This window comes from Erithacus rubecula (assembly GCF_903797595.1).
Source record: "Erithacus rubecula genome assembly, chromosome: 3".
Taxonomy (NCBI): domain Eukaryota; kingdom Metazoa; phylum Chordata; class Aves; order Passeriformes; family Muscicapidae; genus Erithacus; species Erithacus rubecula.
Window position 1 is genome coordinate 40,856,084 of NC_136689.1, and position 21,017 is coordinate 40,877,100.

General features: G+C 39.0%; 1 protein-coding gene across 1 annotated transcript in view; it reads left to right on the plus strand.

Annotated features, from left to right (window-relative positions):
- The first annotated feature begins 1,660 nt into the window (after positions 1–1,660).
- ANO10 (anoctamin 10) overlaps positions 1,661–21,017 on the plus strand; it is a 120,864-nt gene continuing 101,507 nt past the window's right edge. Inside the window, 13 exon segments of the mRNA XM_079301226.1 lie at positions 1,661–1,787; positions 4,888–5,061; positions 6,065–6,247; positions 7,651–7,785; positions 9,316–9,435; positions 11,347–11,916; positions 14,281–14,336; positions 15,798–15,872; positions 16,839–16,888; positions 16,890–16,924; positions 16,927–16,952; positions 16,954–17,019; positions 20,297–20,488. Of these exon segments, the coding sequence (XP_079157352.1) occupies positions 4,902–5,061; positions 6,065–6,247; positions 7,651–7,785; positions 9,316–9,435; positions 11,347–11,916; positions 14,281–14,336; positions 15,798–15,872; positions 16,839–16,888; positions 16,890–16,924; positions 16,927–16,952; positions 16,954–17,019; positions 20,297–20,488 (1,668 nt within the window). The 5' untranslated portion in view covers positions 1,661–1,787; positions 4,888–4,901.

Sequence of the window (21,017 nt, forward strand, 5' to 3'; positions counted from 1 at the left end):
AATGTAGGAGGTGTCAGAGATAGTTTTTAAATAATTGTTTGTAAACTACTAGAAGACTGAGGATGTCAGGCTAAGAAGGCCAGAGGCCCAAAGCCCATGAAGACATTGTGGAAATTTGTAAGACGCATCATAACTGGAGACATCCAACATGCAAACCACAAGAGTAAAGTCTAAACCCCCCTTTTTGTTAACCCCCCTTCTCTGTTATTGCCATGCTACTTGTTCAGGAAGTGAGAGTTTTCACAGTAGGTGATGCTCAGAGATGAATGACTACGTTGTGAGGCCACTGGAAGCTGGAAAAGACTGAAAAACAGTTTAAGAAGTTTGATATTCTGTTCAACTACCTGATGCAGATAATGTCTGTCTTCTACTCTCCACTGCAATCTCTAGTACCTAAATTTCAAGTATTTGCAGATCCCCATTTTCCATGGTGCCCTAGACCCTCACTACTTCACTGGCTATAAATACTAGAAAAATTCATCACCAAAAGCTAGTTTTTTATACTTGCTACCACACACAAATCAAAGTTTTATTACAAAATTTACATACAAATATCTGTATTTATTTCAAAATATGTTGAAAAGTCTTCCCCAAGCCCTGCAGGGGAGCGTGCTTTGCTGGCCACATCCTTTGCCTGCCGCCACTGCTTTACAGTCACACTTCTCACTTCCTAGCTATAAATGGATGCTTGGAACGATATTCTCCACAAAAGTCTTGGTATCAAAATGCAAAAATGTTCTCTTTTGTTGTAAAAAACAATGTTTGGAAAAGTAACTGACCCAGCTGAAGTGCATGATTTTTATAACTCAAGCTCCAGGAGCGGGTTTGGGCCACATCCAGAGAAGGACATAAGCCAGCAGTGTGCCCAGGTGGCGAGGAAGGCCAATGGCATCCTGACATCCATCAGGAATAGTGTGGCCAGCAGGAATGGAGAACTGATTGTCCCCCTGTACTTAACACAGGTGAGGCCACACCTCAAGTGCTGTGTCCAGCTCTGGACCCCTCAGTTCAGGAAGGACATTGAGGGACTGGAGTGAATCCAGAGAAGGACAATGGAGTTGGTGGAGGACCTGAAGCACAAGTCCTATGAGGAGTGGCTGAGGGAGCTGGGGGTGTTTAGCCTGGACAAGAGGAGGCTCAGGGGTGATCTTATGCCACCCTACAAGCACCTGACAGGAGGGTGCAGCCAGGTGAGGGTCGGTTTATTGTCCCGGGAAACCAGCACAGGACAAGAGGATGTTGTCTCAAGCTGTGGCAGAGGAGGTTTAGTTTGGGCACCAGGAGGAATTTCTTCACAGACGGGGTGAATAAATGTTGGAATGGACTGTTCAGGGACGTCCCATCTCTGGAGGTGTTTAAGGATAGACTGGACGTGGTACTCAGTGCCATGATCTGGTTGACACCGTGCTGTTCATGGGTTGGACTCGATGGTCTTTTCCAGGCCAATTGATTGTGTGAGTCTGTGACAGGAGGCAGCACAGGCGGCAAAAGGTGGAAATGAACAAGAGGATGAAGTGTGAGCTGGCGGTCCATAGGAGCGTTGCTGAAACGCTGACACGGGAGCATTTGGAATACACGGGAGCATTTGGAAAGGCCGCAGAGGCGGCGGGCGGACACGGGCCGGGCCGGGGCCCGGTGAGGGGCGTGGCCAGCGGCGGCAGCGGGCGGTGTCACAGCGGGCGGTGTCACGCTGGGCCGGCCCGGCCCGTGCTGGCAGCGCCCGGTGCCTGCGGCCGCCGCCCGCCCCCGCCCCGCCCTGCCCTGCGGATGTGGAGCCGGCACCGGCGGTGAGTGGGGAGTGGGCGGCCGGCGCTCAGCGGGAAGGGGCTCTCGCCGCCCGCGCCGCCGCCAGGGGAGGAGCCTCCGCCCTTCCCGCCCACCCCACCGCGGCGCGGAGCCAGTGCCGAGGCCGGGCGGCCGTGCCGCCCGCAGCGCTTCACCCGGCGCCCCGGTAGCGCTCGGAGCGGGGCTGGCGGGCTGCGGGCTGAGCGGCCGGGGCGGCGGCACCGGGAGCGCAGCCGGGCCGGGGGCAGGGAGTGAGTCACCGGCCGGGCTGCCCTCCTCCCCCGCGCTTGGTTCCTAAAAAGGGAGAGCGAGGCGCAGCCTGGCAGCGGGAAGGAGCCGCGATGGGCCGCCTCAGAGCGGGCACGGCCCGGACGTGGCGGCTCCCGGGGCCGCGAGGGGTGGAGGCTGGGCGGTGAGCCTGGCTCTGACCGCTGGGCACCGACACGCCTGGAAAGGGCTGCAGCTGCCTCTGCCGGAGCTGACACGGTGGTCCTTGGTCGTGGGCTCTGGTCCCAGAGCTGTTTTCCACCCAAATTAATCGTGACCGTCACCCCCTGCCCGTGAGAGCGGGAGGTCGGGGGTTTGAGGGCCTTTTTGGGTTGTTCCCCGTGCTTCTGGGTCTGTCACTGGTTACCCAGAGTGTAGAGTGAGAGAAGAGGCCAAATTAACTCGGATAGGGTCTGTGCTGGCCATTGGACATCCTGTTAGGAAAATACATTTGGAAATCGCACAGGCACGATTTGGAAGAGTGCTTCAGCTGTGTTGTAGTTTTCAGCAGCAATAAGCCTGAAAATAACAGACTTACTGAAAGCCTGAAAAAAACAAACTGAAAGAGAGTAGTTTTTGCATTAGATATTAGGAGGAAATTCTTTACTGTGTGGGTGGTGAGCCACTGGAACAGGTTGCCCAGAGAAGGTGTGGGTGCCCCATCCCTGGCAGTGTTCAAGGCCAGGTTGGATGGGGCTCTGAGCAGCCTGGTCTATGGAAGATGATCCCATCCATGGCAGGGGAATTGGAACTTAAGTGATCTTTAACGTACCCCCAGACCAATCCATTCTTTGATTCTGTGATGATTCTGTGATTCATGCACAGTCACCATGCCAAGGACAATGGTTCTGAATAAATTATGCCAGCCAAGTTTGCTGAGTAGCACACTGTTTATTTATAAAGGCTGTTTTCAAGAGATAACTGTTCTGCAAAGTGATATTCTTAACCAGTAGGTAATATTTAATATTTATCTAGTGCTTTTCATTCTTTGAATTCTTTAGAAATGGCAACATACATAATGTGCCAGGTGTAATTTTAGCAAACTCCTGATTATGGATAGGGATGCATCAAGGTGCAGTGACTTGTCAAGACAGTGTAGTTAGTCAATGACAAACTCAGTTACAGTGTCTCATCCCTGATTATGCTTTTCTGGTTCATGAACCGTGTCTGGTTCATTCTGTTTGTGCAGATACACATCTGAAATTTTAAAAAATACTTTATTAATGCAGTGCATTTTTTTTCAAGACATGAATAATTGGGTTCACAGCTGTAAATCTGTATGTTGCAGAATTGTGTATGTGAAAAGGCAAGTAAAACTAACCAAAAACCCCATTGAAATTTGGCTTGAAAGCTTTTTTCTGCAAGTTGAAATTGACAAGTTGAATAGACTTGTTTATCATGATATGCATATGTTTACAGTATCACTGTATTTTGTAGGATAATTTATATGAAACACTGGAGACTGATTTGTCCCTGAATCACAGAACTCTAATGTTTATAAAATCTGAACCACATCCTTAGAGAAACTTCCTTATTTTAACAGGAGTGGGAAACTGTGTAAAGGCAGTGGGTAAATCCCCTTCTTCAGTCAAGTTAGTAGCAAAGAAAAACCAAACAAACCCCAAAACCCCCAAACCAAAATCACCAAACCTTCCCCTTAAATATTTAGTGAATTGAATCTGTCATAGGTTTTTTTGTTGGGGTTTCTTTACTTTTTTTATTTTAATGGAGTAGATAGTTACCAGATTTATCATTTTATATCAGCATTTCTAAGTTGCTTTATGAAGGATGATACAATGATATCTGTGGAATAATTTATACAACATTTGTAACAAGATAAGAGAGCCCGGGGTTGTTCAGCCTGAGGAAGGCTCAGAGGAGACGTTGTCACATTCTACAGCCACCTGAAAAGAGGTTGTTGCAAGGTGGGGGTCTGCTAAGTAACAAAGAGAAAATGGCTTCCAGTTGTGCCATTAAAATTCTGCAAAAAATTTAATCATGGAAAGAGTTGCCAGGCATTGAAACAGGCTGTCCAGGGTTGAGTCACCATCCCTGAAGTTATTTAGAAGCTCTGTAGGTGTGACTCTTGGGGACATTGTTTAGCAATGGACTTGGAAGTTCTGCATTCATGGTTGGATTCAGTCTTGAAGGCATTTTCCAGCCTAAATGGGTCTGCTAGTCTATAAAGGCCTGCTAAGATAATTTGGATTATTTACACATTAAGTTGTGCCTAGAGCTGGACTTTGTCACAGAACATTTGGTTTATAGGCTCCAAAAAGTCATTTAAGTGCTTGGGGCTTAATTTGCCTATCAGTATGATAGGTGCCTTACTTACCTACCCAAGATGTTATAAGTTTCCTTGGTATGGTTAAAGCTTCACAAGGTTGACTGAGAAGGTTCTTCCTTATTATGTGTTTGCATACTCATACCATGAGAAGCTTATTGATTTTTAAATACCTGTTTGACTAAGGTTCTGTTAATGTTTTCATTTGCTGATAGATGCACTGGAAGAAGTTGAAGGCTGTTGTTTTTGAGGATAATTTCACCTTATTGATTTGTTTTTATTTATTTGCTTCCCTATCATTACTGCTTTGCTATACTTTTCAACAACAGTTTTCCTGCCTAGAGAGTAGGACTGAAATGCCATGGGAGATCAGTAGCATCTTGACAACTGCAGAGGTTGCTCATCCTGGTTAGTAGTAAGTGCATAAAAGTGCACACCTATGCCTTTAATAAGCACAGACTTGTATAACTGACTACAGTAAAGTTTTATGTTTTTTAGATTTGTATGAGATATTTTTTAGCACTTGCATTTTATTTTGGTTTTGTACTTAGCAAGTTCTCAAGAGATGGCGGAAAAAACGAAAATGATGGTGGAAAGCTGGTCTTTCTTGGATACTGCTGAGTCTAACTTCAGGCCCCTGGTAGTAATTGAACTTGCAAAAGGCACCAAACAAGAAACCATAGAATGGTTCACTAAACGAATTGTGGACAAAAAGGCAGATGGAGGTGAGTACAGTAGGATCTTCTGCAGCACTTTGAAATCAAATGGGCTGTCACCATAATATGAAGACATATAGAAAATTAGTTTCCAGGGAATTTGTGTTCTAATGATTGTTTGCCAATTTCATTTAATTTTTCATTTTTTAAACCCATTTAACCCTGTTATTAATGAAAACATTGGCTTAAGGTCAAATGCCAGTTGAACTCTAGAATTTTTCCATTTTTTGCATTGAAGTCCTGATAACTTATGTTTCAATGTAGCTTTGATGTCAGTTTTTATAGCAGTTATCTAGACATGTTTGTCCTGTTGCTTACAGAAACATGGTAAGCCTTGCCTAAATCAAGGCACTCCACATCCTGTCCATAAGTCTTTGTACCATGTTGTAGAACAAAATTAAGTTAGCAGAAAGCAATTTAATCTTGAGAACTTCATGTTGGATTTTATTTATATATTTTGCTACCATGTAGGGTCTTACAAAGACAGTATTTTATTACTCGTTTTGGTATACTTCTGGGAATTGAAGTTAGGTTAATTGATTTGTAATTCCTTAGACTTTTTAAAAACCTTTTCTACAAAAAGTCATTAATTGTGGCTGTTGTAGCTTATTGCTTATGGTCAGTAATATTTCTGTGGCTGGTGGATTTGTGGCTACAAACTTGCTTTCAGGCCTCTGTTAGATAAGTTAGGGATGTTTCTGCTTCAAAAATCTAGTCTCCTTAAAGCCAGTGGGACTGTTTGCAGAAGCACTTGGTGTGAACCTTAGGGGTATAGGTCCAAACAGTCCCCATTGTTCTGTTTCATTGTTGAGAGTGCTTGAACAGAAACAGGTCTAAATCAGGGAGTGCAAGATGCTGAACACCCTATGTCAAGTGCTCTTGGTGCCCTTAAAAACAGACATTTTCAGCACTCCTGTTGCTAGAGCCAGTATATTGGATGCTAAAATGCTAGGGGTTTTAGATGTAATTTTAATGTATTTTCTTACTTATTTTACCCCCCTTTACTTTAAAGGTGCACAACTACTGATTAAACCGCTGGTTACAGAAAAAGGAGTTGAAAATATTTATCTAGTTGGAGCATCCCACTTAAGGCTGTTGCTGGGAGCTGAAACTGTAGGTTTGGTGAAGGAATGCAGTGATAACTCCATGAGAACTTTTACATACAGCAGTAGAAAAACTTTCAAACATTTTGCAGGTAAGCAATTGTAGGAATCGTTTTCATTGCAAAGTGGTAATTAAAGTTTATAAGCAATTACACTGCTAAATCTTTTACAGTCTTTCTATTCCTTGGAATGGTAGCTGTGAACAGCAATTGGAGACCAAGTCATTAAAAAAATACTTGTTTTTACAATGGAAACTCAGGTCATATAATGAATTTTTGGTTTCTTTTGCATGGCTTTAATTGTTTGCTTGTCTTTTCCTTCACGTTTCTCTATGTTCCAAGTAGTCTCTTATATGTATGAAAGATTTTAGTGGAAAATAGGACAAGAAAAAGACTTGATAAACATGAATTTATGATTAGCAATCCATGTTATGAATTAATGTAGCAATTTAATTTCTGTGAACCGATTTTGAGGCTTATTATCTTTAAATTAGGTGGAAAAAAGGAAAACATTTTTCTCTGTTACATGCACACAGCAAACAAACAATAATTAACACTACAGATGCATTCAGTGGAATTTGGGTATGATTAGTGGAATCATTCCTTTTTCTCTTTTATTTTGTGGGGATGCCAACACAGGAACATTTCCTTTTAAATGTGCTACTTTGTAAAGTATTGGTTCTACAGTGGCCAAACTCATTTTTTGCTCTTTAGGTAAATACTAGAGTTGCAGCTTAGTCGTGTTAATACTTCTAATGTGCATGATTGAGTGATGCCTTTTACCACTTTTTCAATATAAAGACACTTTTTCAATATAAAGGGTTCTTGTGTCTGTCTGAAACAGTTTTTAAGTTTCATTGTTCAATTTTGCTCAACACCACTGCTGTGCAATAACTGTTGCAGTGTCTTTAGTTTTGTGACCTTGCTTTCCTGAAATTAGGAAGCCTTCGGAAGAGGTGTCAGTTGCAAAAGTGGCACTTCTGTTTCTTTCATGTCTTTACATTATTAATGCAAATCTGACACAAATTCTACTGCTCACAGAATCTCTAGGATTAGCTGGATCTCCAAGTGCTGCAAATATTTTTTGGCTGTATCTCCTGGTATTTTTTCTTTTTAAAAAACACAAATGTAATTTTAGTTTTGTCCAGGTGCAATCAGAGACATGGTCACCTAGAAAGGAAACTGTGCACTCTGTGTTGTATTTCTGGTTGCCCAGTTAAACTAATACTATACTGTTATTCTTTGTATTAGAGTAATTTTGATATTTTAGCTTCTTACTTAGTGTATTTAGGGCAATCCCTATAGTTTCTTATTCATAAGGGGGAAAAAATTGTTTTTATCTCAAGGAAATCTGACTGTTGTTTCCATAATGATAAATTGATGGGGTTGACACAGATTCGTTGCTGTAATTATTTTTTTTCCCTGATTCTGATAATTTTTTGTAGTTATTTACATCCTGTGCTGCACCATTTCATATAATCTTCCTTTTTATTTAGATGACAATCATGATTTCCTCACAATGGCAGAATGTCAGTACATCATCAAACATGAACTTGAAAATTTGAGAGCCAAAAAAGAGAAAATAATCCCTGGATATCCTCAGGCAAAGCTGTACCCAGGAAAATCAATTGGTAAGTAATGTAGTTTGTTGCTCTAACTCACTGCGCTGATGTAGGATAGTGTTCATGGTGATAAAAAAATTAATTTTCCTGTAATGAAGAGAAATCTTTCAGCTGTTCAAGTCCCACTATTTTTAGCCAACTTTGTTTATTCACTGCTTCAGTAATAGGACAAAAGGCAATGGATGCACAAAACAAGAGAAATTCTGAATAGAATCAGAAAGTGTTTTTCTCAATAGGGCAATCAAACATTTGATCAGGGAATTAAAAAGATTTTTGGTAACTGTGCTGGGAGACTTCTAAATCCTTGCTAGACAAGGCCCTGAGCAGCCCAATTTAAGCCACACCTACTTTAAACAGGAGGGTGGACCAGATTACTTCCAGAGGGCCTTCCATCCTGAGTTGTTCTGCAAGGCTGAGGCTCTGGCCTTATGTTCTTTTCAGCTGGGTAGTTTTTGCACATGTTGATGGTATCCATTATTTTTTATTAGCACCAAAAGTATTTATAATTTAAGTTAAATTATTATACAATTGGATTCTCTCTGTGCAAAAATACTGGCATGAGTACTAGTGTTCTAGAGTTAAAAATTTCATAATAGGAAGGAAGTTTTATTTAATTTATTTGGTTTCACTGATAGTCCCCTTTGCTTCGAGAGCCTTTCCTTTTCATGGGAGAAAGAAGCAATGAGAGCTGGTGCTATTTTTATTGTACCTGAAAGTAGTTTGTTGGCAGAGATGCTACAGAATCTTAGGAGAATGTATCTTAAAAATTTTATGTTCTTTTATTAACAGTATCTTTTTTCATTATTGTTGGTTATCAGAGAAGCAGATCTCTGCATATTAGTGGTTGAAAAAAAATGTAAATAAACGCAGATGTTATTTACATTGGTAATTACTTATATAGCCAAGGTGTTTTACCAGTTATGTCAAGCAGATGATGATGGGAAGTAGTAAAATACTGTTACACTTCCAGTGCCTCTCTATTTTTTAAATTTATTTCCTATTTTTATTGCTTCAGACAGATTGTTAATTGTTTGTCTATGTATGTACTGTTGCTATCCATAACAAAGCTAAATACAAATTGTGGAATGTGTAGTTTGTTTGCAATGAAGATGTGATGTAATTTATGAATTAGCATAAAGTGATAATTCAAAGGGGTTTTTTGTATCTTTCCTATAATTCATACCATGATGGCTTTGTGGCTATCCCCACAAAGCTACATGTGGCATTGCAGTCCTGACCTGTAGCACTTTTTGCTATTGAAGCTGCATCTGGTTATATTGCAACGCTGTGGAGTAGTTATTGTATGTAAAAAGGTTGATCTTTTGTCTTCCTGTGGACAGCACAGAATTTTCAGGAATAGTTGTAAATTCTCTCTATAATTTTTAATTACTATGAGACAATTTTTTTTTTAGTATTTGAGTGCTAGATCTATTTCAAAGGAACTTTAGGCTTGCTAAGTACACATGACCTGTTTACTTATGTCAATTTCACTGTCTTTTGAAGGAGTGCTAGGTATCTGTTTTTTCTTTTCTCTTCTAGTGAGAAGATTATTGACCAGTGGCATTCTTGTTCAAATTTTCCCTCTGCATGATAGAGAAGAGTTGAAAAAGCTTAGTCACAACTGGTATGGCCGAGTGAAAGTTGGTTATCAGCCTTTAGGTATGTGAACAACCTTTGCATTGTGGTCATGCAGTGGAGTCATGAAGTTAGACCTCTGCTCTTTTACCATTTGGGCAAGTTTTTCCTCTTTTATTGTTTCCTGTGTGACCTTCTGAAATTATTCTAGACTTGCAAAATTGGTGCTTCCAGAGTCTGCAGATTCACTGTCTGTGAGTTTCCATGTAAGAGTAGTCTGCACATCATGAATTCTCCCCTCTCATTAGTAAAGCAGGAATGGCCCAAGCCAAGAATGCTTTTTCAAACTGACTTGACAAGCTCCCACGTGTCTGGAACTCCCAAAGCTTTTTTGTGTTGTAGGTGTGTCAAAAATGTATTTACAACTGTTTGTTTTAAATTCATTGTTTGAATGAAGATTGTGTGTTGTTGCATGCCAGCATCACTTGAGTATGTTTTAGACACTGAAAAATCTTAAAATTGATATTATTTTTAGTCTGGCAATGTAGAAAGTTTAGTTCTAAACTTGTAAACTTTATTAAAAATAAGAAAATAAGCATTTGGGAGCTTGCCTCATTATTAATCTCTGGGTCTTGCAGTTACATGAGGTTCTTTCCTGAGCAGCAGGAAGTTAAAGATCTGGCTTGATAATCCCTGCCTCCAGAGTATTGTGTTAGGAGCCTTATTGTGTGCTGGTCTGTTGTTTATTTGAGAAAGGGGATTTTTTTTTTGGACTGGCACTGAATCATACCAAATTTTGAAATAAATCCCAAGAGCCTGTTAAGTATGTACTAATTTAGGGATGTCTTTCATATTGGAGTGTGAAGTGATGCTAATGACCTGCACTTGAATGTATTGGTTAATTAATTTTTGATTGACAGGGATGTTGGAATGCTGATCCTTCTGTCTGTTTACCTTTGCTTCTTGTTTCCAGAGACTTTTGTCTGGTTGACAGTGGTGAATTTCTGCTGTAGTGTTTTGTAAGCCATAATAGTCTGGTGTTATATGCGAGGTTTTTTTGTGGGAGTGTATTGCAGAGGTAATACACTGTGGTAGTGTGTATTTACAGTGTCAATTCAGAGGTCATGCTTCTATGGCTGTTTCTTTAAGCTGGTAAATACAGGACAGTGACATACAAACCATCTGGATGTCCAAGCAGGCAAAGAAAGGAGATTTCAGCATTCTAAACTGTTTGGTAGGCATTTCTGTATCAAATAACTTCTAGACTGTGTGAATAATAATCCCGTTTTTAAAAAAATAGTAATATAAGTGATATGTCCTGGAGGTAATATATCTGTCATGAAATATGCCCATTACTAGTGCACTTTTTACGTCTTTGTAGCACTGGAGCAGACAAATTTAGTGAGTACAGCAAGTATCAGTTCTTTCACGAAGACTACTCTATCTGATATGTTTAAGATTTTAATACACCTGTCCATCTATCCCTTCAGTTCCTTGAGGGTTGTCAAAGCACAACTAGCCCTTTTTGTCTCTGGGCAAGCTGAAATAAATTTGTTTCCCGTGAGTACATATGCCAGTGGGAATTTTCAGAAGCTGGGTGTCACTTGGTATCAAAGTTTGTTTTTTTAATTACATCAAATGTCTTCTGTGCCATTCAATGATCAATTCTGTTTTCAAGAATGATAGTGTTTTCTCTTTGGTTGAGTTTTTTCATTTTTCCCCCCTTTTTCTGGATAACTGTTTGACTTCCTAGACATTTGAATAGTATGTTTATGTGGATATATATGTAACATTAAAAAAAAAGGAATTCAGATAACCATCTGACTTTTTGTAATAAAGGTGAAGAAAGAAAAAAAAAACAATGATATTCATTGTGTTATTTAGAAGAAAAGAATTCTGGCCAATGGAAAGTTGTAAGTTCATGTAAGGTCAAGTTTGATACTGTACTGACATCTCTGTTAAGTGTAGTCTTACTTGATTAATTTCTTTCTGCAGATGACATACGCTGCTACTTTGGTGAAACCATTGCTCTCTACTTTGGCTTCTTGGAATACTTCACATTTGCTTTGATTCCGATGGCTGTCATTGGGATTCCTTATTACGTGTTTGCGTGGGAGGACTACGACAAATACGTGATGTTTGCCACGTTCAATCTGCTGTGGTCCACTGTGATCCTGGAGGTTTGGAAGCGGATGTGCGCCATCCTGACCTACCGCTGGGGCACGCTGCTGATGAAACGACAGTTTGAGGAGCCAAGACCAGGCTTCCATGGTGTGCTGGGGATCAATCCTGTCACAGGGAGGGAGGAGCCAGTGTACTCAAGTATTAAGAGACAGTTACGGATTTACCTGGTGTCCTTACCATTTGTGTGCCTTTGCCTCTACTTCTCACTGTATGTGATGATGATTTACTTTGACTTGGAGCAGTGGGCTCTGGATTATCACAAAGAGAATGAGTCCAACTTCAGCAGCTTGATGCTATATGTGCCCAGTATCATCTATGCTGTTGTGATTGAAATCATGAACCGTATCTATCGGTATGCTGCTGAATTCTTAACATCATGGGGTAAGAAATTGATTAATTCTTCTTCTTTCAAGTTAGAATCTCACATACCTAAAATTAGCTTCTTTGTAGAATGCATTATGGTGAGCTCTTGTTCAACAGAATGCTGAAGAGATTTCCCAAAGTAGGTTCTTTCTGTGGGGTAAAAGAGATGACCATTTTAACTTCTTGTATTTTGAGTGTTCTGGGATTGCAGTTTCATATTTGGTATAATTTGAGTCTGAGTCTGCCATGCCGTCAGAAGGGATGATCCTGCCTTCCTCCTCAGCGCCTCTCTGCCTTTGGTACAGAAGCTCCCCCTCCCTGATTTAGCTCCCTGGCTCGCTGTCTCAGCCACAGTGCTGACAAAAGGGATGGAGGGAGAGCATGAGGATAAGAGCTCAGAGGTGCATGGATGGCAGGAAGGATTGTCCTGGCAAGTGGCATTCACAACCTGAGTTTGCTTACTATGCTTTAGTCTACTGTACATCACTGTAGAGGGCAGAGTGCTGAGTCAATGGAACCAAATCTAAGCCCACTCTAAATGTCACATGAGAGTGCTTATGTATGCTACTTATATAATAAAGACTGGGTTTCCACATTCCAATTAAAATGTGTTTGTCTGGACACTGTCAGAAGAGGAGGAATGTTATTATATAATCTTTTTTTTCCCCTTGTGAGTGTGATTTATTTAACAGATTGGGCCTTGTGTTTTGTAACCTAACATAAGGACAGTGAAATGCTGGTGTTTATTTTGAATTTTAGCACATCTACAGACACGTGAAGTCATTTTCAGACAAAGTTAATAGATTAAGCTAATGGAGAATTAACTGCTTTGCGTAGCTTTTTTGTAGCATATTGTGTAGCAATATGGCATTGATTTGCAGGACAGAATCCAGATTACTAAAGTTAACCCAGAAAGTTAAGAGAAGAAAGATGAAGCAAAAGGGAGATTGATGCAGAACACAGAATAAAAAGAGGTGTTGAAGTGGGGGTTGGTTATCCTTGCCAAAATGATTTGCTCAGTAAATTCAACCTGACATCCATGATAGTAAAAGCAGGCAATTTCTTTTGTTTATGGCTGTTCAAGATTTTTATTCAAATAATGATTTTTAAATTTGTATATAGGGCTCAGCTGGCTGTTTTGTTTCATTGTTTTTACTACACTGCAAGAAAAGGTGGTTCTGTGAAATACCCAGTTATGTTGATCTGATAGACTAAAATGTCTTTAACAGGCAACGCAAAGGTCTTTTTTTTATCCAGACTGATGCTGATGTTTCATATTCAGCAGAGGCAGTATTTATGTAACCTGCTTGTGCCTTTCCTGTGGAATCCAATTTGTTTCTGCTGCCATGCTCTGAATAGGCTGAAAAGCTCATCTGTTTGTCCTATCTTCTCTCCCACCCAGCATATTTTCAGATAATATCTGACTTCAACAGCTAAAGTGACAAAGCATGGGAAACATTCTGGGGTATTTTAAGCACCCCTCTTGCACCCATTTATCATGAAAGCTGATTGTGTAGCAAAATCTCAAAGTAAAAATTTCAGTCACTTGAGTGCATTTTCACATCAGGCCCGACTTGATGCTCCTGTCAGAGTAGAGCTCTACTGTTTTGTCCTGAGCAAGGTCCATAAGTGATGGTGTCTCCTTTCAGCCTTGTTGACACAACACGTGCTAGTGTGCTGCCTTCCCACTTACTGCTTACCCAGGGCTTAAAGGTACAATCTAACAACAAAAGCAAAAAGAAATTGAAAATTTCTCATCCACTTCCCTTTTCTCCTCTTTAGTAAATCAGCCTTCCTGAAATATCAGGTTCTGACAGTTTATCTTGAATGAATTGAAAATCTCAATTTAGGAGTAATGCATCTGTTGTACTTCACATACTGTAGTCTTGCTTTAGAGTGTAGGGTCTTACCTAAATTCCTTGGAGAGAAAGGATAATATTTCTGTGAGCATTTACTGGCTTTGAATCAAATTTGGTATTGTTACTTTTAATTACATATTCCTGTTAGTCTTACACTAGCCAAAGAGTAATCAATAACTAGGCATGTTTTGTTAAGTCCTAAAAGCTGTGGATGCTTTTTTCTTTCATAAAATAGATCTTCAGAGTAAGAAATGTGTAAAAGAAGAAACTTTTGCAGTAGGAAAAATACTGGAGTTGTAGTGGAAAATGTGTATGATAATACTGTCAATCAGATTAGCTTCATAAATTGAGGTATTGGTACAGTATAAATTCTTTCTATCATTAAGTGTTAGAATAATAGAAACTATTAGATAAGTAGTTTTCATGTGGAGTAAAAGTATCTGTATACTATTTGGATAGCAATGTGTAGTACATGGTAGGAGCTTCTGCTGTTTACTAATTAATAATTTTGTTGGTATTTTAGAAAATCACAGGCTGGAATCTTCTTATCAGAATCATTTAATTCTGAAGGTTTTAGTGGTAAGTATGTCATATAAGCAGCTTTAAAAATTATTTGGAAAGACAGCTTATGCTGTGTTTTATTAGTGCTTTTCCTGTGTGTAGGTCACCACAGTGACCTGCAGTTTTGCTCAAGGCCAAATAGTAGCACAAATATCAGAGTAAACAAGATTTCTGTTATGGTTGCAGTAACTGCTAGACTATTTTAGATGCCTCTTTTGTAGTGGAGAGTTGGCTTTTTATTTGTGTCAAATTGTTCTTTTATTATGATGGTGCATATATGTTTCTGTTAATTGGTGTGGTCCTGTCTTCAACTGAGAACTAGTCTGTTCAATTTTTTTGTTTTATGGTAAACCATGTTTTGAAAAGTTTATGTATTAGCTTCCACCTATACTAACATTCAGACAACCTGACAGAGGAACCTGAAAATACCTGTCCATCAGTCTACTCCTGTGTAGTTCACAGCATATGGGGATCTATTTCATTTATCTCATCTTGTTCCCTTTCTGAAAAGATCATTTAAGTTTCTTCCTTTTTTATTTCCTCAATTTCTTTTGAGTTCCTTCTTTATTTCCTTCACCATGTATTTGTATGTGTGTGTGTATTTGGGCTTTGTTTAATTTGTTTGTTTTGTTTTGGGTTGGTTTTTTTTGGTGTTAAATCTCTGTGCTACCCATCTGTTACTGGTAATGTCTAGAGCTAAAACTCCTGTAGATATCACGTTAGAGCTTTGTCTCTTCCTGTAGCCTTTCTCATGAGACTTAGAACCATTTCTTTTCCCCCATAAGGCATTTATGTAAATGTTTTAAAAAAATTATGAAGTATCAAGTGTAAGTTTCCCCCAGTTTTCATTCTCAGTCTGTGAATGGCTCTCTGCACTCCCAATATAATCTGTATTGGCCAAGAGCTCCAAAACAGGAGCTGCAGCACTTAACAGCAAGTAGGAAACTTCAGTTTGATTATGCCTCATTGTAGAAGTAGGGAATATTTCTCTTGGCCTTAAAACCTTTTGAAGTGATAAATGTAAACTGGGACTAACATATATAAAGGAACATTTTTAGAGATTGCAAGACATGCCACCCAGTGTGTATATTTTGACAAAATACTTATTTTTTAAAAAGTCACTACTTTTAAATAAAGATCATTGTATCCCTTTTCTAATGTTTTCTGGAGAAGTTGCCAAAAAATGAAAGTTAAGTAGAAGGTGATGTGTTTTTGATGTCCACATTTCATAATTCAGGTGTAACTCTCTTTGTACACTTTGCTTTAGGAAAGCTTTAAGCTTTTTAAGTGCAAAACTGAGTAAGACAAATATTGAAAATGTATTTTTACTGACCTAAAGTTTAAAAATAGTAAAGAAAATTTTGATGGGCAGTTTGCATCTTCATGGAAACCATTTAATCATGGCAGGTGTTAAGTTAGAATATAATCTGCATCTGAAGTTTTGCTGGAGTACTAAAATCAAATATTTTTTATTTGCAGTTCAACTTCTTAAATTGCTTTGCTTCTCTCTTCTACATTGCCTTTGTGTTGTTTGATATGAAGCTTTTGAGGCAGGTGAGTTCCATGAATATCTAAAGAATGTTGATGAATCTAGGAAAGTAAAGGATTGATTGAAACAGGCTTCAATGGTTATTCTAAAACATAAACTTGGCAATTAATTTATTAATTTATTTCACCTATCTTTTCTTAGAAATCCAGCTTCCATGTTTCGGTTCCCCTAACATTATTTCAGAATCATAAGATTAGAGTAATTGTTTTTCTCTGTGTAAATGAGTAGTTGTTTTCAAATAAATTTGATCATTCTGTCACACAGAGAGAAGAAGACTGGGAAATTTTGATTTCCTCTTTATTTCCTTTTATATTAGAAGATGTTATTCTCTGTAGTGTTTTAAATGAGAGCTCTTGAGGATAAGGTCGTGATTAAGTCCAACTACAGTGAAGATCTGAGAATAAATAAAATAAAAAATAATTTGTAGTTGGTATTTTAAATCAGTGTATGAAAATGCATGAAAATTTGGCATAAGGAAAATATTTCTGCTCTAAACATAATGAGCAGTACAACAAGAACTTCAGCTTAAGACATCTGTTACTCTGAAGTGATCTCTAGCAAAACACTTGACATACCTATACCAAACATAACATTTGTGACATTTCCTCTACTTTCAGGTAAAATCAAGAAATGAAAAACATAGAAAAAAATTTAGTCTTTAGCTCTGTGATTGTCATTAGCATATATTAAATATGCCTTACCCTTCGTTGTATGTGGCATACTGTTTTCATGGTACAACCAGATACACAAAATACTTAGATTACTAACTCCTAATTAGTCTTTTTTAATTCAGAGCAGAGGATTGGAACTAGATCATCTATACTTTTCCTGTGCTATTGCTAGGTTTGTTAGGCTGTCTGTTTTTCATAGTATAGTTAGTGTTACTTGAGCTCACAGAATTGCAAATGATTGTAGGTTCATCACAGCTGTATTTTTTTTTTTTTTAATTTTTTTTTTTTTTTAATCTTAAGATCTTGGCCACTTTGCTGATAACATCACAGATCCTCAACCAGTTTGCAGATCCTTGCTTCTTACTGGCTCCAGAAGAGATACAACAGGAGATGAAGAAACGCATGTGTTCCAAGAAAAACTGGTGTGGACCTGTCACTAGCTGAACAGGTCAACATGGAGAAAGAAATGGGAACCTATTTGGTACGTTGTAGTACCTGTAAAGAGTTAAAACTTTTCTGGGCTGTAGTTGACAGATTTTTGACTTTCTGGCGTGGTAGCTTATTTCCTGCTTCATCAGGTTTGCTGGTAGCTGTTTATGCAGCTGTTTGTTTATCCTGATCAGGAAGTGGATACAGTTGCAGGATCCCTAGTAACCCAGAATGAAGGGGGGAAGGAATGAACAGCTCGTCTGGAGCTACCTAACCCCGTATCACTGGAAAGAATTATTTGGTCCTAATGTGCCCTTAATATGCCCTGTGTGTAATATGCCCAGAGACTACCAGGATGAGTAGGCTGGCACAGGGAAGAGAGAAATTACTTCTGTTTTTGTTTGATTTTGCAGTGGTACTAATTTAAATGGTCAGTTAAACTAGATCCTGGGAGAGAGCACTTACGTCTGGACGGGTCGAGAAATGGAGGACAGAGGAAACTGACTCTTCAAAACAGATTCCTGCTGGGTGCTCTTCCCTCTTGAAACCACACCTTTGGTATTCACTGTCTTCCTGGTTCTGTTCTTGACCACCTCCTACCCAGTATAATTTTTAATTGTATTTAGCAGATTTCATGCAATCCATTACTTAAAATTCTAAAGGAATCCACACAGTGAATGTCAGTGTGTATGTTAAGGCCTCACACTCAGGCTGACAAGTTGATCAGATGCTGCAAGCACAGTCACAAGAGTCTTAATACTATATGATTTTTTCTTTTATAGAATAAGAAGTACACATAGATATTGTACCCTTCTTGTAAAAGGTAGACATTACTAGTTTGAAATTTGATAATGACATCATATAAGATTCCTCTCTTCCTGCATGAAGTGCCATGAAATGGGAGAAGGAGAAAGAACTATCACCTTTACAATTTAAAACTTGTACAAATGTGTTCCTGTCCTGAAGGGTTGGAGGGAGATAGAATTAGACAGGCTGTCTTGCAGTGCAGAACACAGCAGAAGTCCCTGCATTAGTGTCTGAGCTGGTAAATCAGCACAGTCCAACACTATACATACACATCGGCCAGCACAGCTCCCAGAGTTGTGTGTCAGCATCAGGCCTGACCAAATAAACTCTGCCTCTTAGACCTGAGCTGACTCCTGATTCTCAGCTGTCACATACAAAGCCAGTGTGGTGTCTCTGAGTCACATTGCCCAGTGCTTCTTTTGCAGAACTGGATCAAATGTATCTGCACCTGTGCCCTGAATGCTTTTTCACAGGAGCCCAAGAGGTCAATTGGAGAGAGTTAGGACTTTGCCTTGATTGTGTCCACTGCTAGCCTCAGTTTCAGTTCTAAATACTGTGTACTCAAAGCCTTAATTTTATATTCAATCTAAAGATTATTGTTTTGCTGTGCTTGTGAATAAATGATACTAGACTATTGATTTGTTTGCAAGCAGTGAGCTGTCAGCAGGAAGAATATTTTCTATAATTAAAACTGTCACAAGGGGGAAGCATTTGACTGTTCAGTAGCTGAGGACTCTTGACAGAATTCGGTTTCAGGTTCTTTTGTTGTAATTCCTTCTTTCACATACTCTTCAGCACTTAATTCTCTATTCTTTTTGTCCTCATTCTTGCTTACTTTTCAAATATCCAGCCCTTAACCCTGTTTAAGATGTAAAAACATCTTGCAATAATTTTAAAAATTATTTTAATAATTTTTGTTTTACTCCTGTGGTAAATTTTCCCCCCTTAATTTGTTCCTTGGTTTTGTGTCCTTGATGCTGTAGTTGATCTTGGGGCTGCCAATGGCACAGATTAGAAATTTCTTTAATATCGTCTCAGATTCCTATTTTCCCACACAAAGTTTCATGAATTGAGTAGGAAAAAAATAAATACTTATTTACTTCATACTCTGCTATTTTAAAAGCCAGTAGGTAAGCAAGGAAATGAGAAGTGTGAGGAATCAGTGGGAATACTGTGCAGTTAAAAGAAGGAGGAGCACAGAGGAAAGCTCTCTCTGCCTGCAGTGATTGTCTGAGAAAATGATAGCAGTAGCAGATGTGTGGCTGCCATTCCAGTGAGTGTCCCTGTAGAAGGCCTTAGTAAAATTTACAGTTTGTACAAAATGTTTCTGAGGAAAAAATCTTAATGGCTTGAGAGTTAGGTAGCTGTTCATGGTCTGGCCTGCAGATTGGTTTGTGAGACCTAACTGTATTGTGAAACTTCAAAATGAGCTCAAGTGAGAAATGCAATTAATGAGTACCCCATGTTTATTTGTGAGCTTGCAGACTTCTGCTTCTCTCTTCTGTTTCCTAGGAGAAAAAAGCACTAGGTGTTGGAGAGGGCAGTCAGTTTAACAGCTATGATGGGCAAAAAAGAGTAGATAACTGTGTGTCTGATGCATGGAGCCAAAACCACTTTCATGTGGTTCTTGCAATAATTTCAGTTAGTGTCAATACATGTGTCAGTGTAAATACAAGATACCTAGATCTCACTTCGCCCTCTTTGTGGTATTTCACCATCTTTTGTTTATGAACACTTTTTCTTTAAAAGTTGGTTTGATTCTTTTGTAACAAAATTGCTGCAATCATAGCAAATTTTTTTTAATACTACAAAACTAATATAGAAAGAAATATCGATCACCTGCATATGAATACTTTATCAGCATTTAAGTACCCAGATTCTTGGTTTAAAGATCAGTTCATGGACCTATTGGGATTTGTTAAATAGGGTTTTTTGTTTGCACTAATATTTCCTTTCTCATGTCAATGCTGCCTTGTAGATTTCAATCTTCAAGTGGGCCACTAACTCTGTCCTACCCATATTGAAATAAACAGAAGCAGAAATACCACAAAATATTTGCCTATCTAGCAGCCTACCATTCTAGTTAGGTCTTTCATGGACGGTCAGAAATGCCAGGACTTTCATTGCTGCAGTGCTCTCAGGAGAATGGTCTGCCAGTTTAAATGCATGGCACTGTTTTTCTATTCCTCACTATAACTTCTGCTAGTGTTTGACTGAGATGCTCAGGAACCTGCATAGGTTCAGTGTGTTTATGTAGTTATTTCATGGAATAAGGATAGGAGGTGTGACTTGCAGAAAATGCGTTAGGCAAAAGGAAAAACCTGGGCCTCTGTAAGAAGTTTTTAGTGACTGAATAATTCCAAAATTGATTTTTAAAAAATTCTTCTTGTCTGCTATCAGCAGTCTTTTCCAAACAACTGATTTGGGTCAGGAAACATATTTACAGCTGTAGTATTATTTCTGTGTTTCTTCATAGTTTTTTTGTAGGTTAAAGTTGTTCTTATATTTCCTCTGTTTTTCAGGGTACTTTTGATGATTACCTGGAGCTGTTCCTACAGTTTGGCTATGTGAGTCTTTTCTCATGTGTTTATCCACTGGCAGCTGTTTTTGCAGTGTTAAACAACATTACAGAGATATACTCTGATGCCTTAAAGATGTGCAGGGTTTACAAGCGTCCATTTGCAGAACCCACCGCGAGTATTGGTGTTTGGCAGGTAATTTTCGTGTCTCTTTTTTTTTTTTTGGTATTCATTTGTTTATAAGAGGTTTCAGCAACAATATGAAAACTTTATGTTTGTCCATTGAGTAGCTTTAAAGTTCAGTAGGTACTTTGTTCTCTTCAATGCCTTGGAATATCGTTTATCCAACTTTATATCCCAGTGATACTTTTGGTGGGCTTTTTGATCACATACCTTTCAGCTGCCTTGGAAAAGAAAGCAGATTTTTTCTTTAGTTCTTGTGTATGTACTGTACTCCTGTTGCAACTTCAACAAAACAAAGCTTCCAGATACTGCCCAGTACTTTTTATTGCCAATGTATTTAGAGATGGTAACTTCTGATGCAGTCTCAGAAGTTTGGAGCTCAGTGGGGGTTTCAGCAGAAATGAAAGAATAGGTGAGTAGTTGGATTCCTAAGCCAGGCTTGTGACCTATGCACCTGTGGTTACTGGCACTGAAACTGACTAATTTGAAAATAACCTGGATCTGTGAGCAGGAGCTGGAACTTTCTGCACAGCCTGAACAC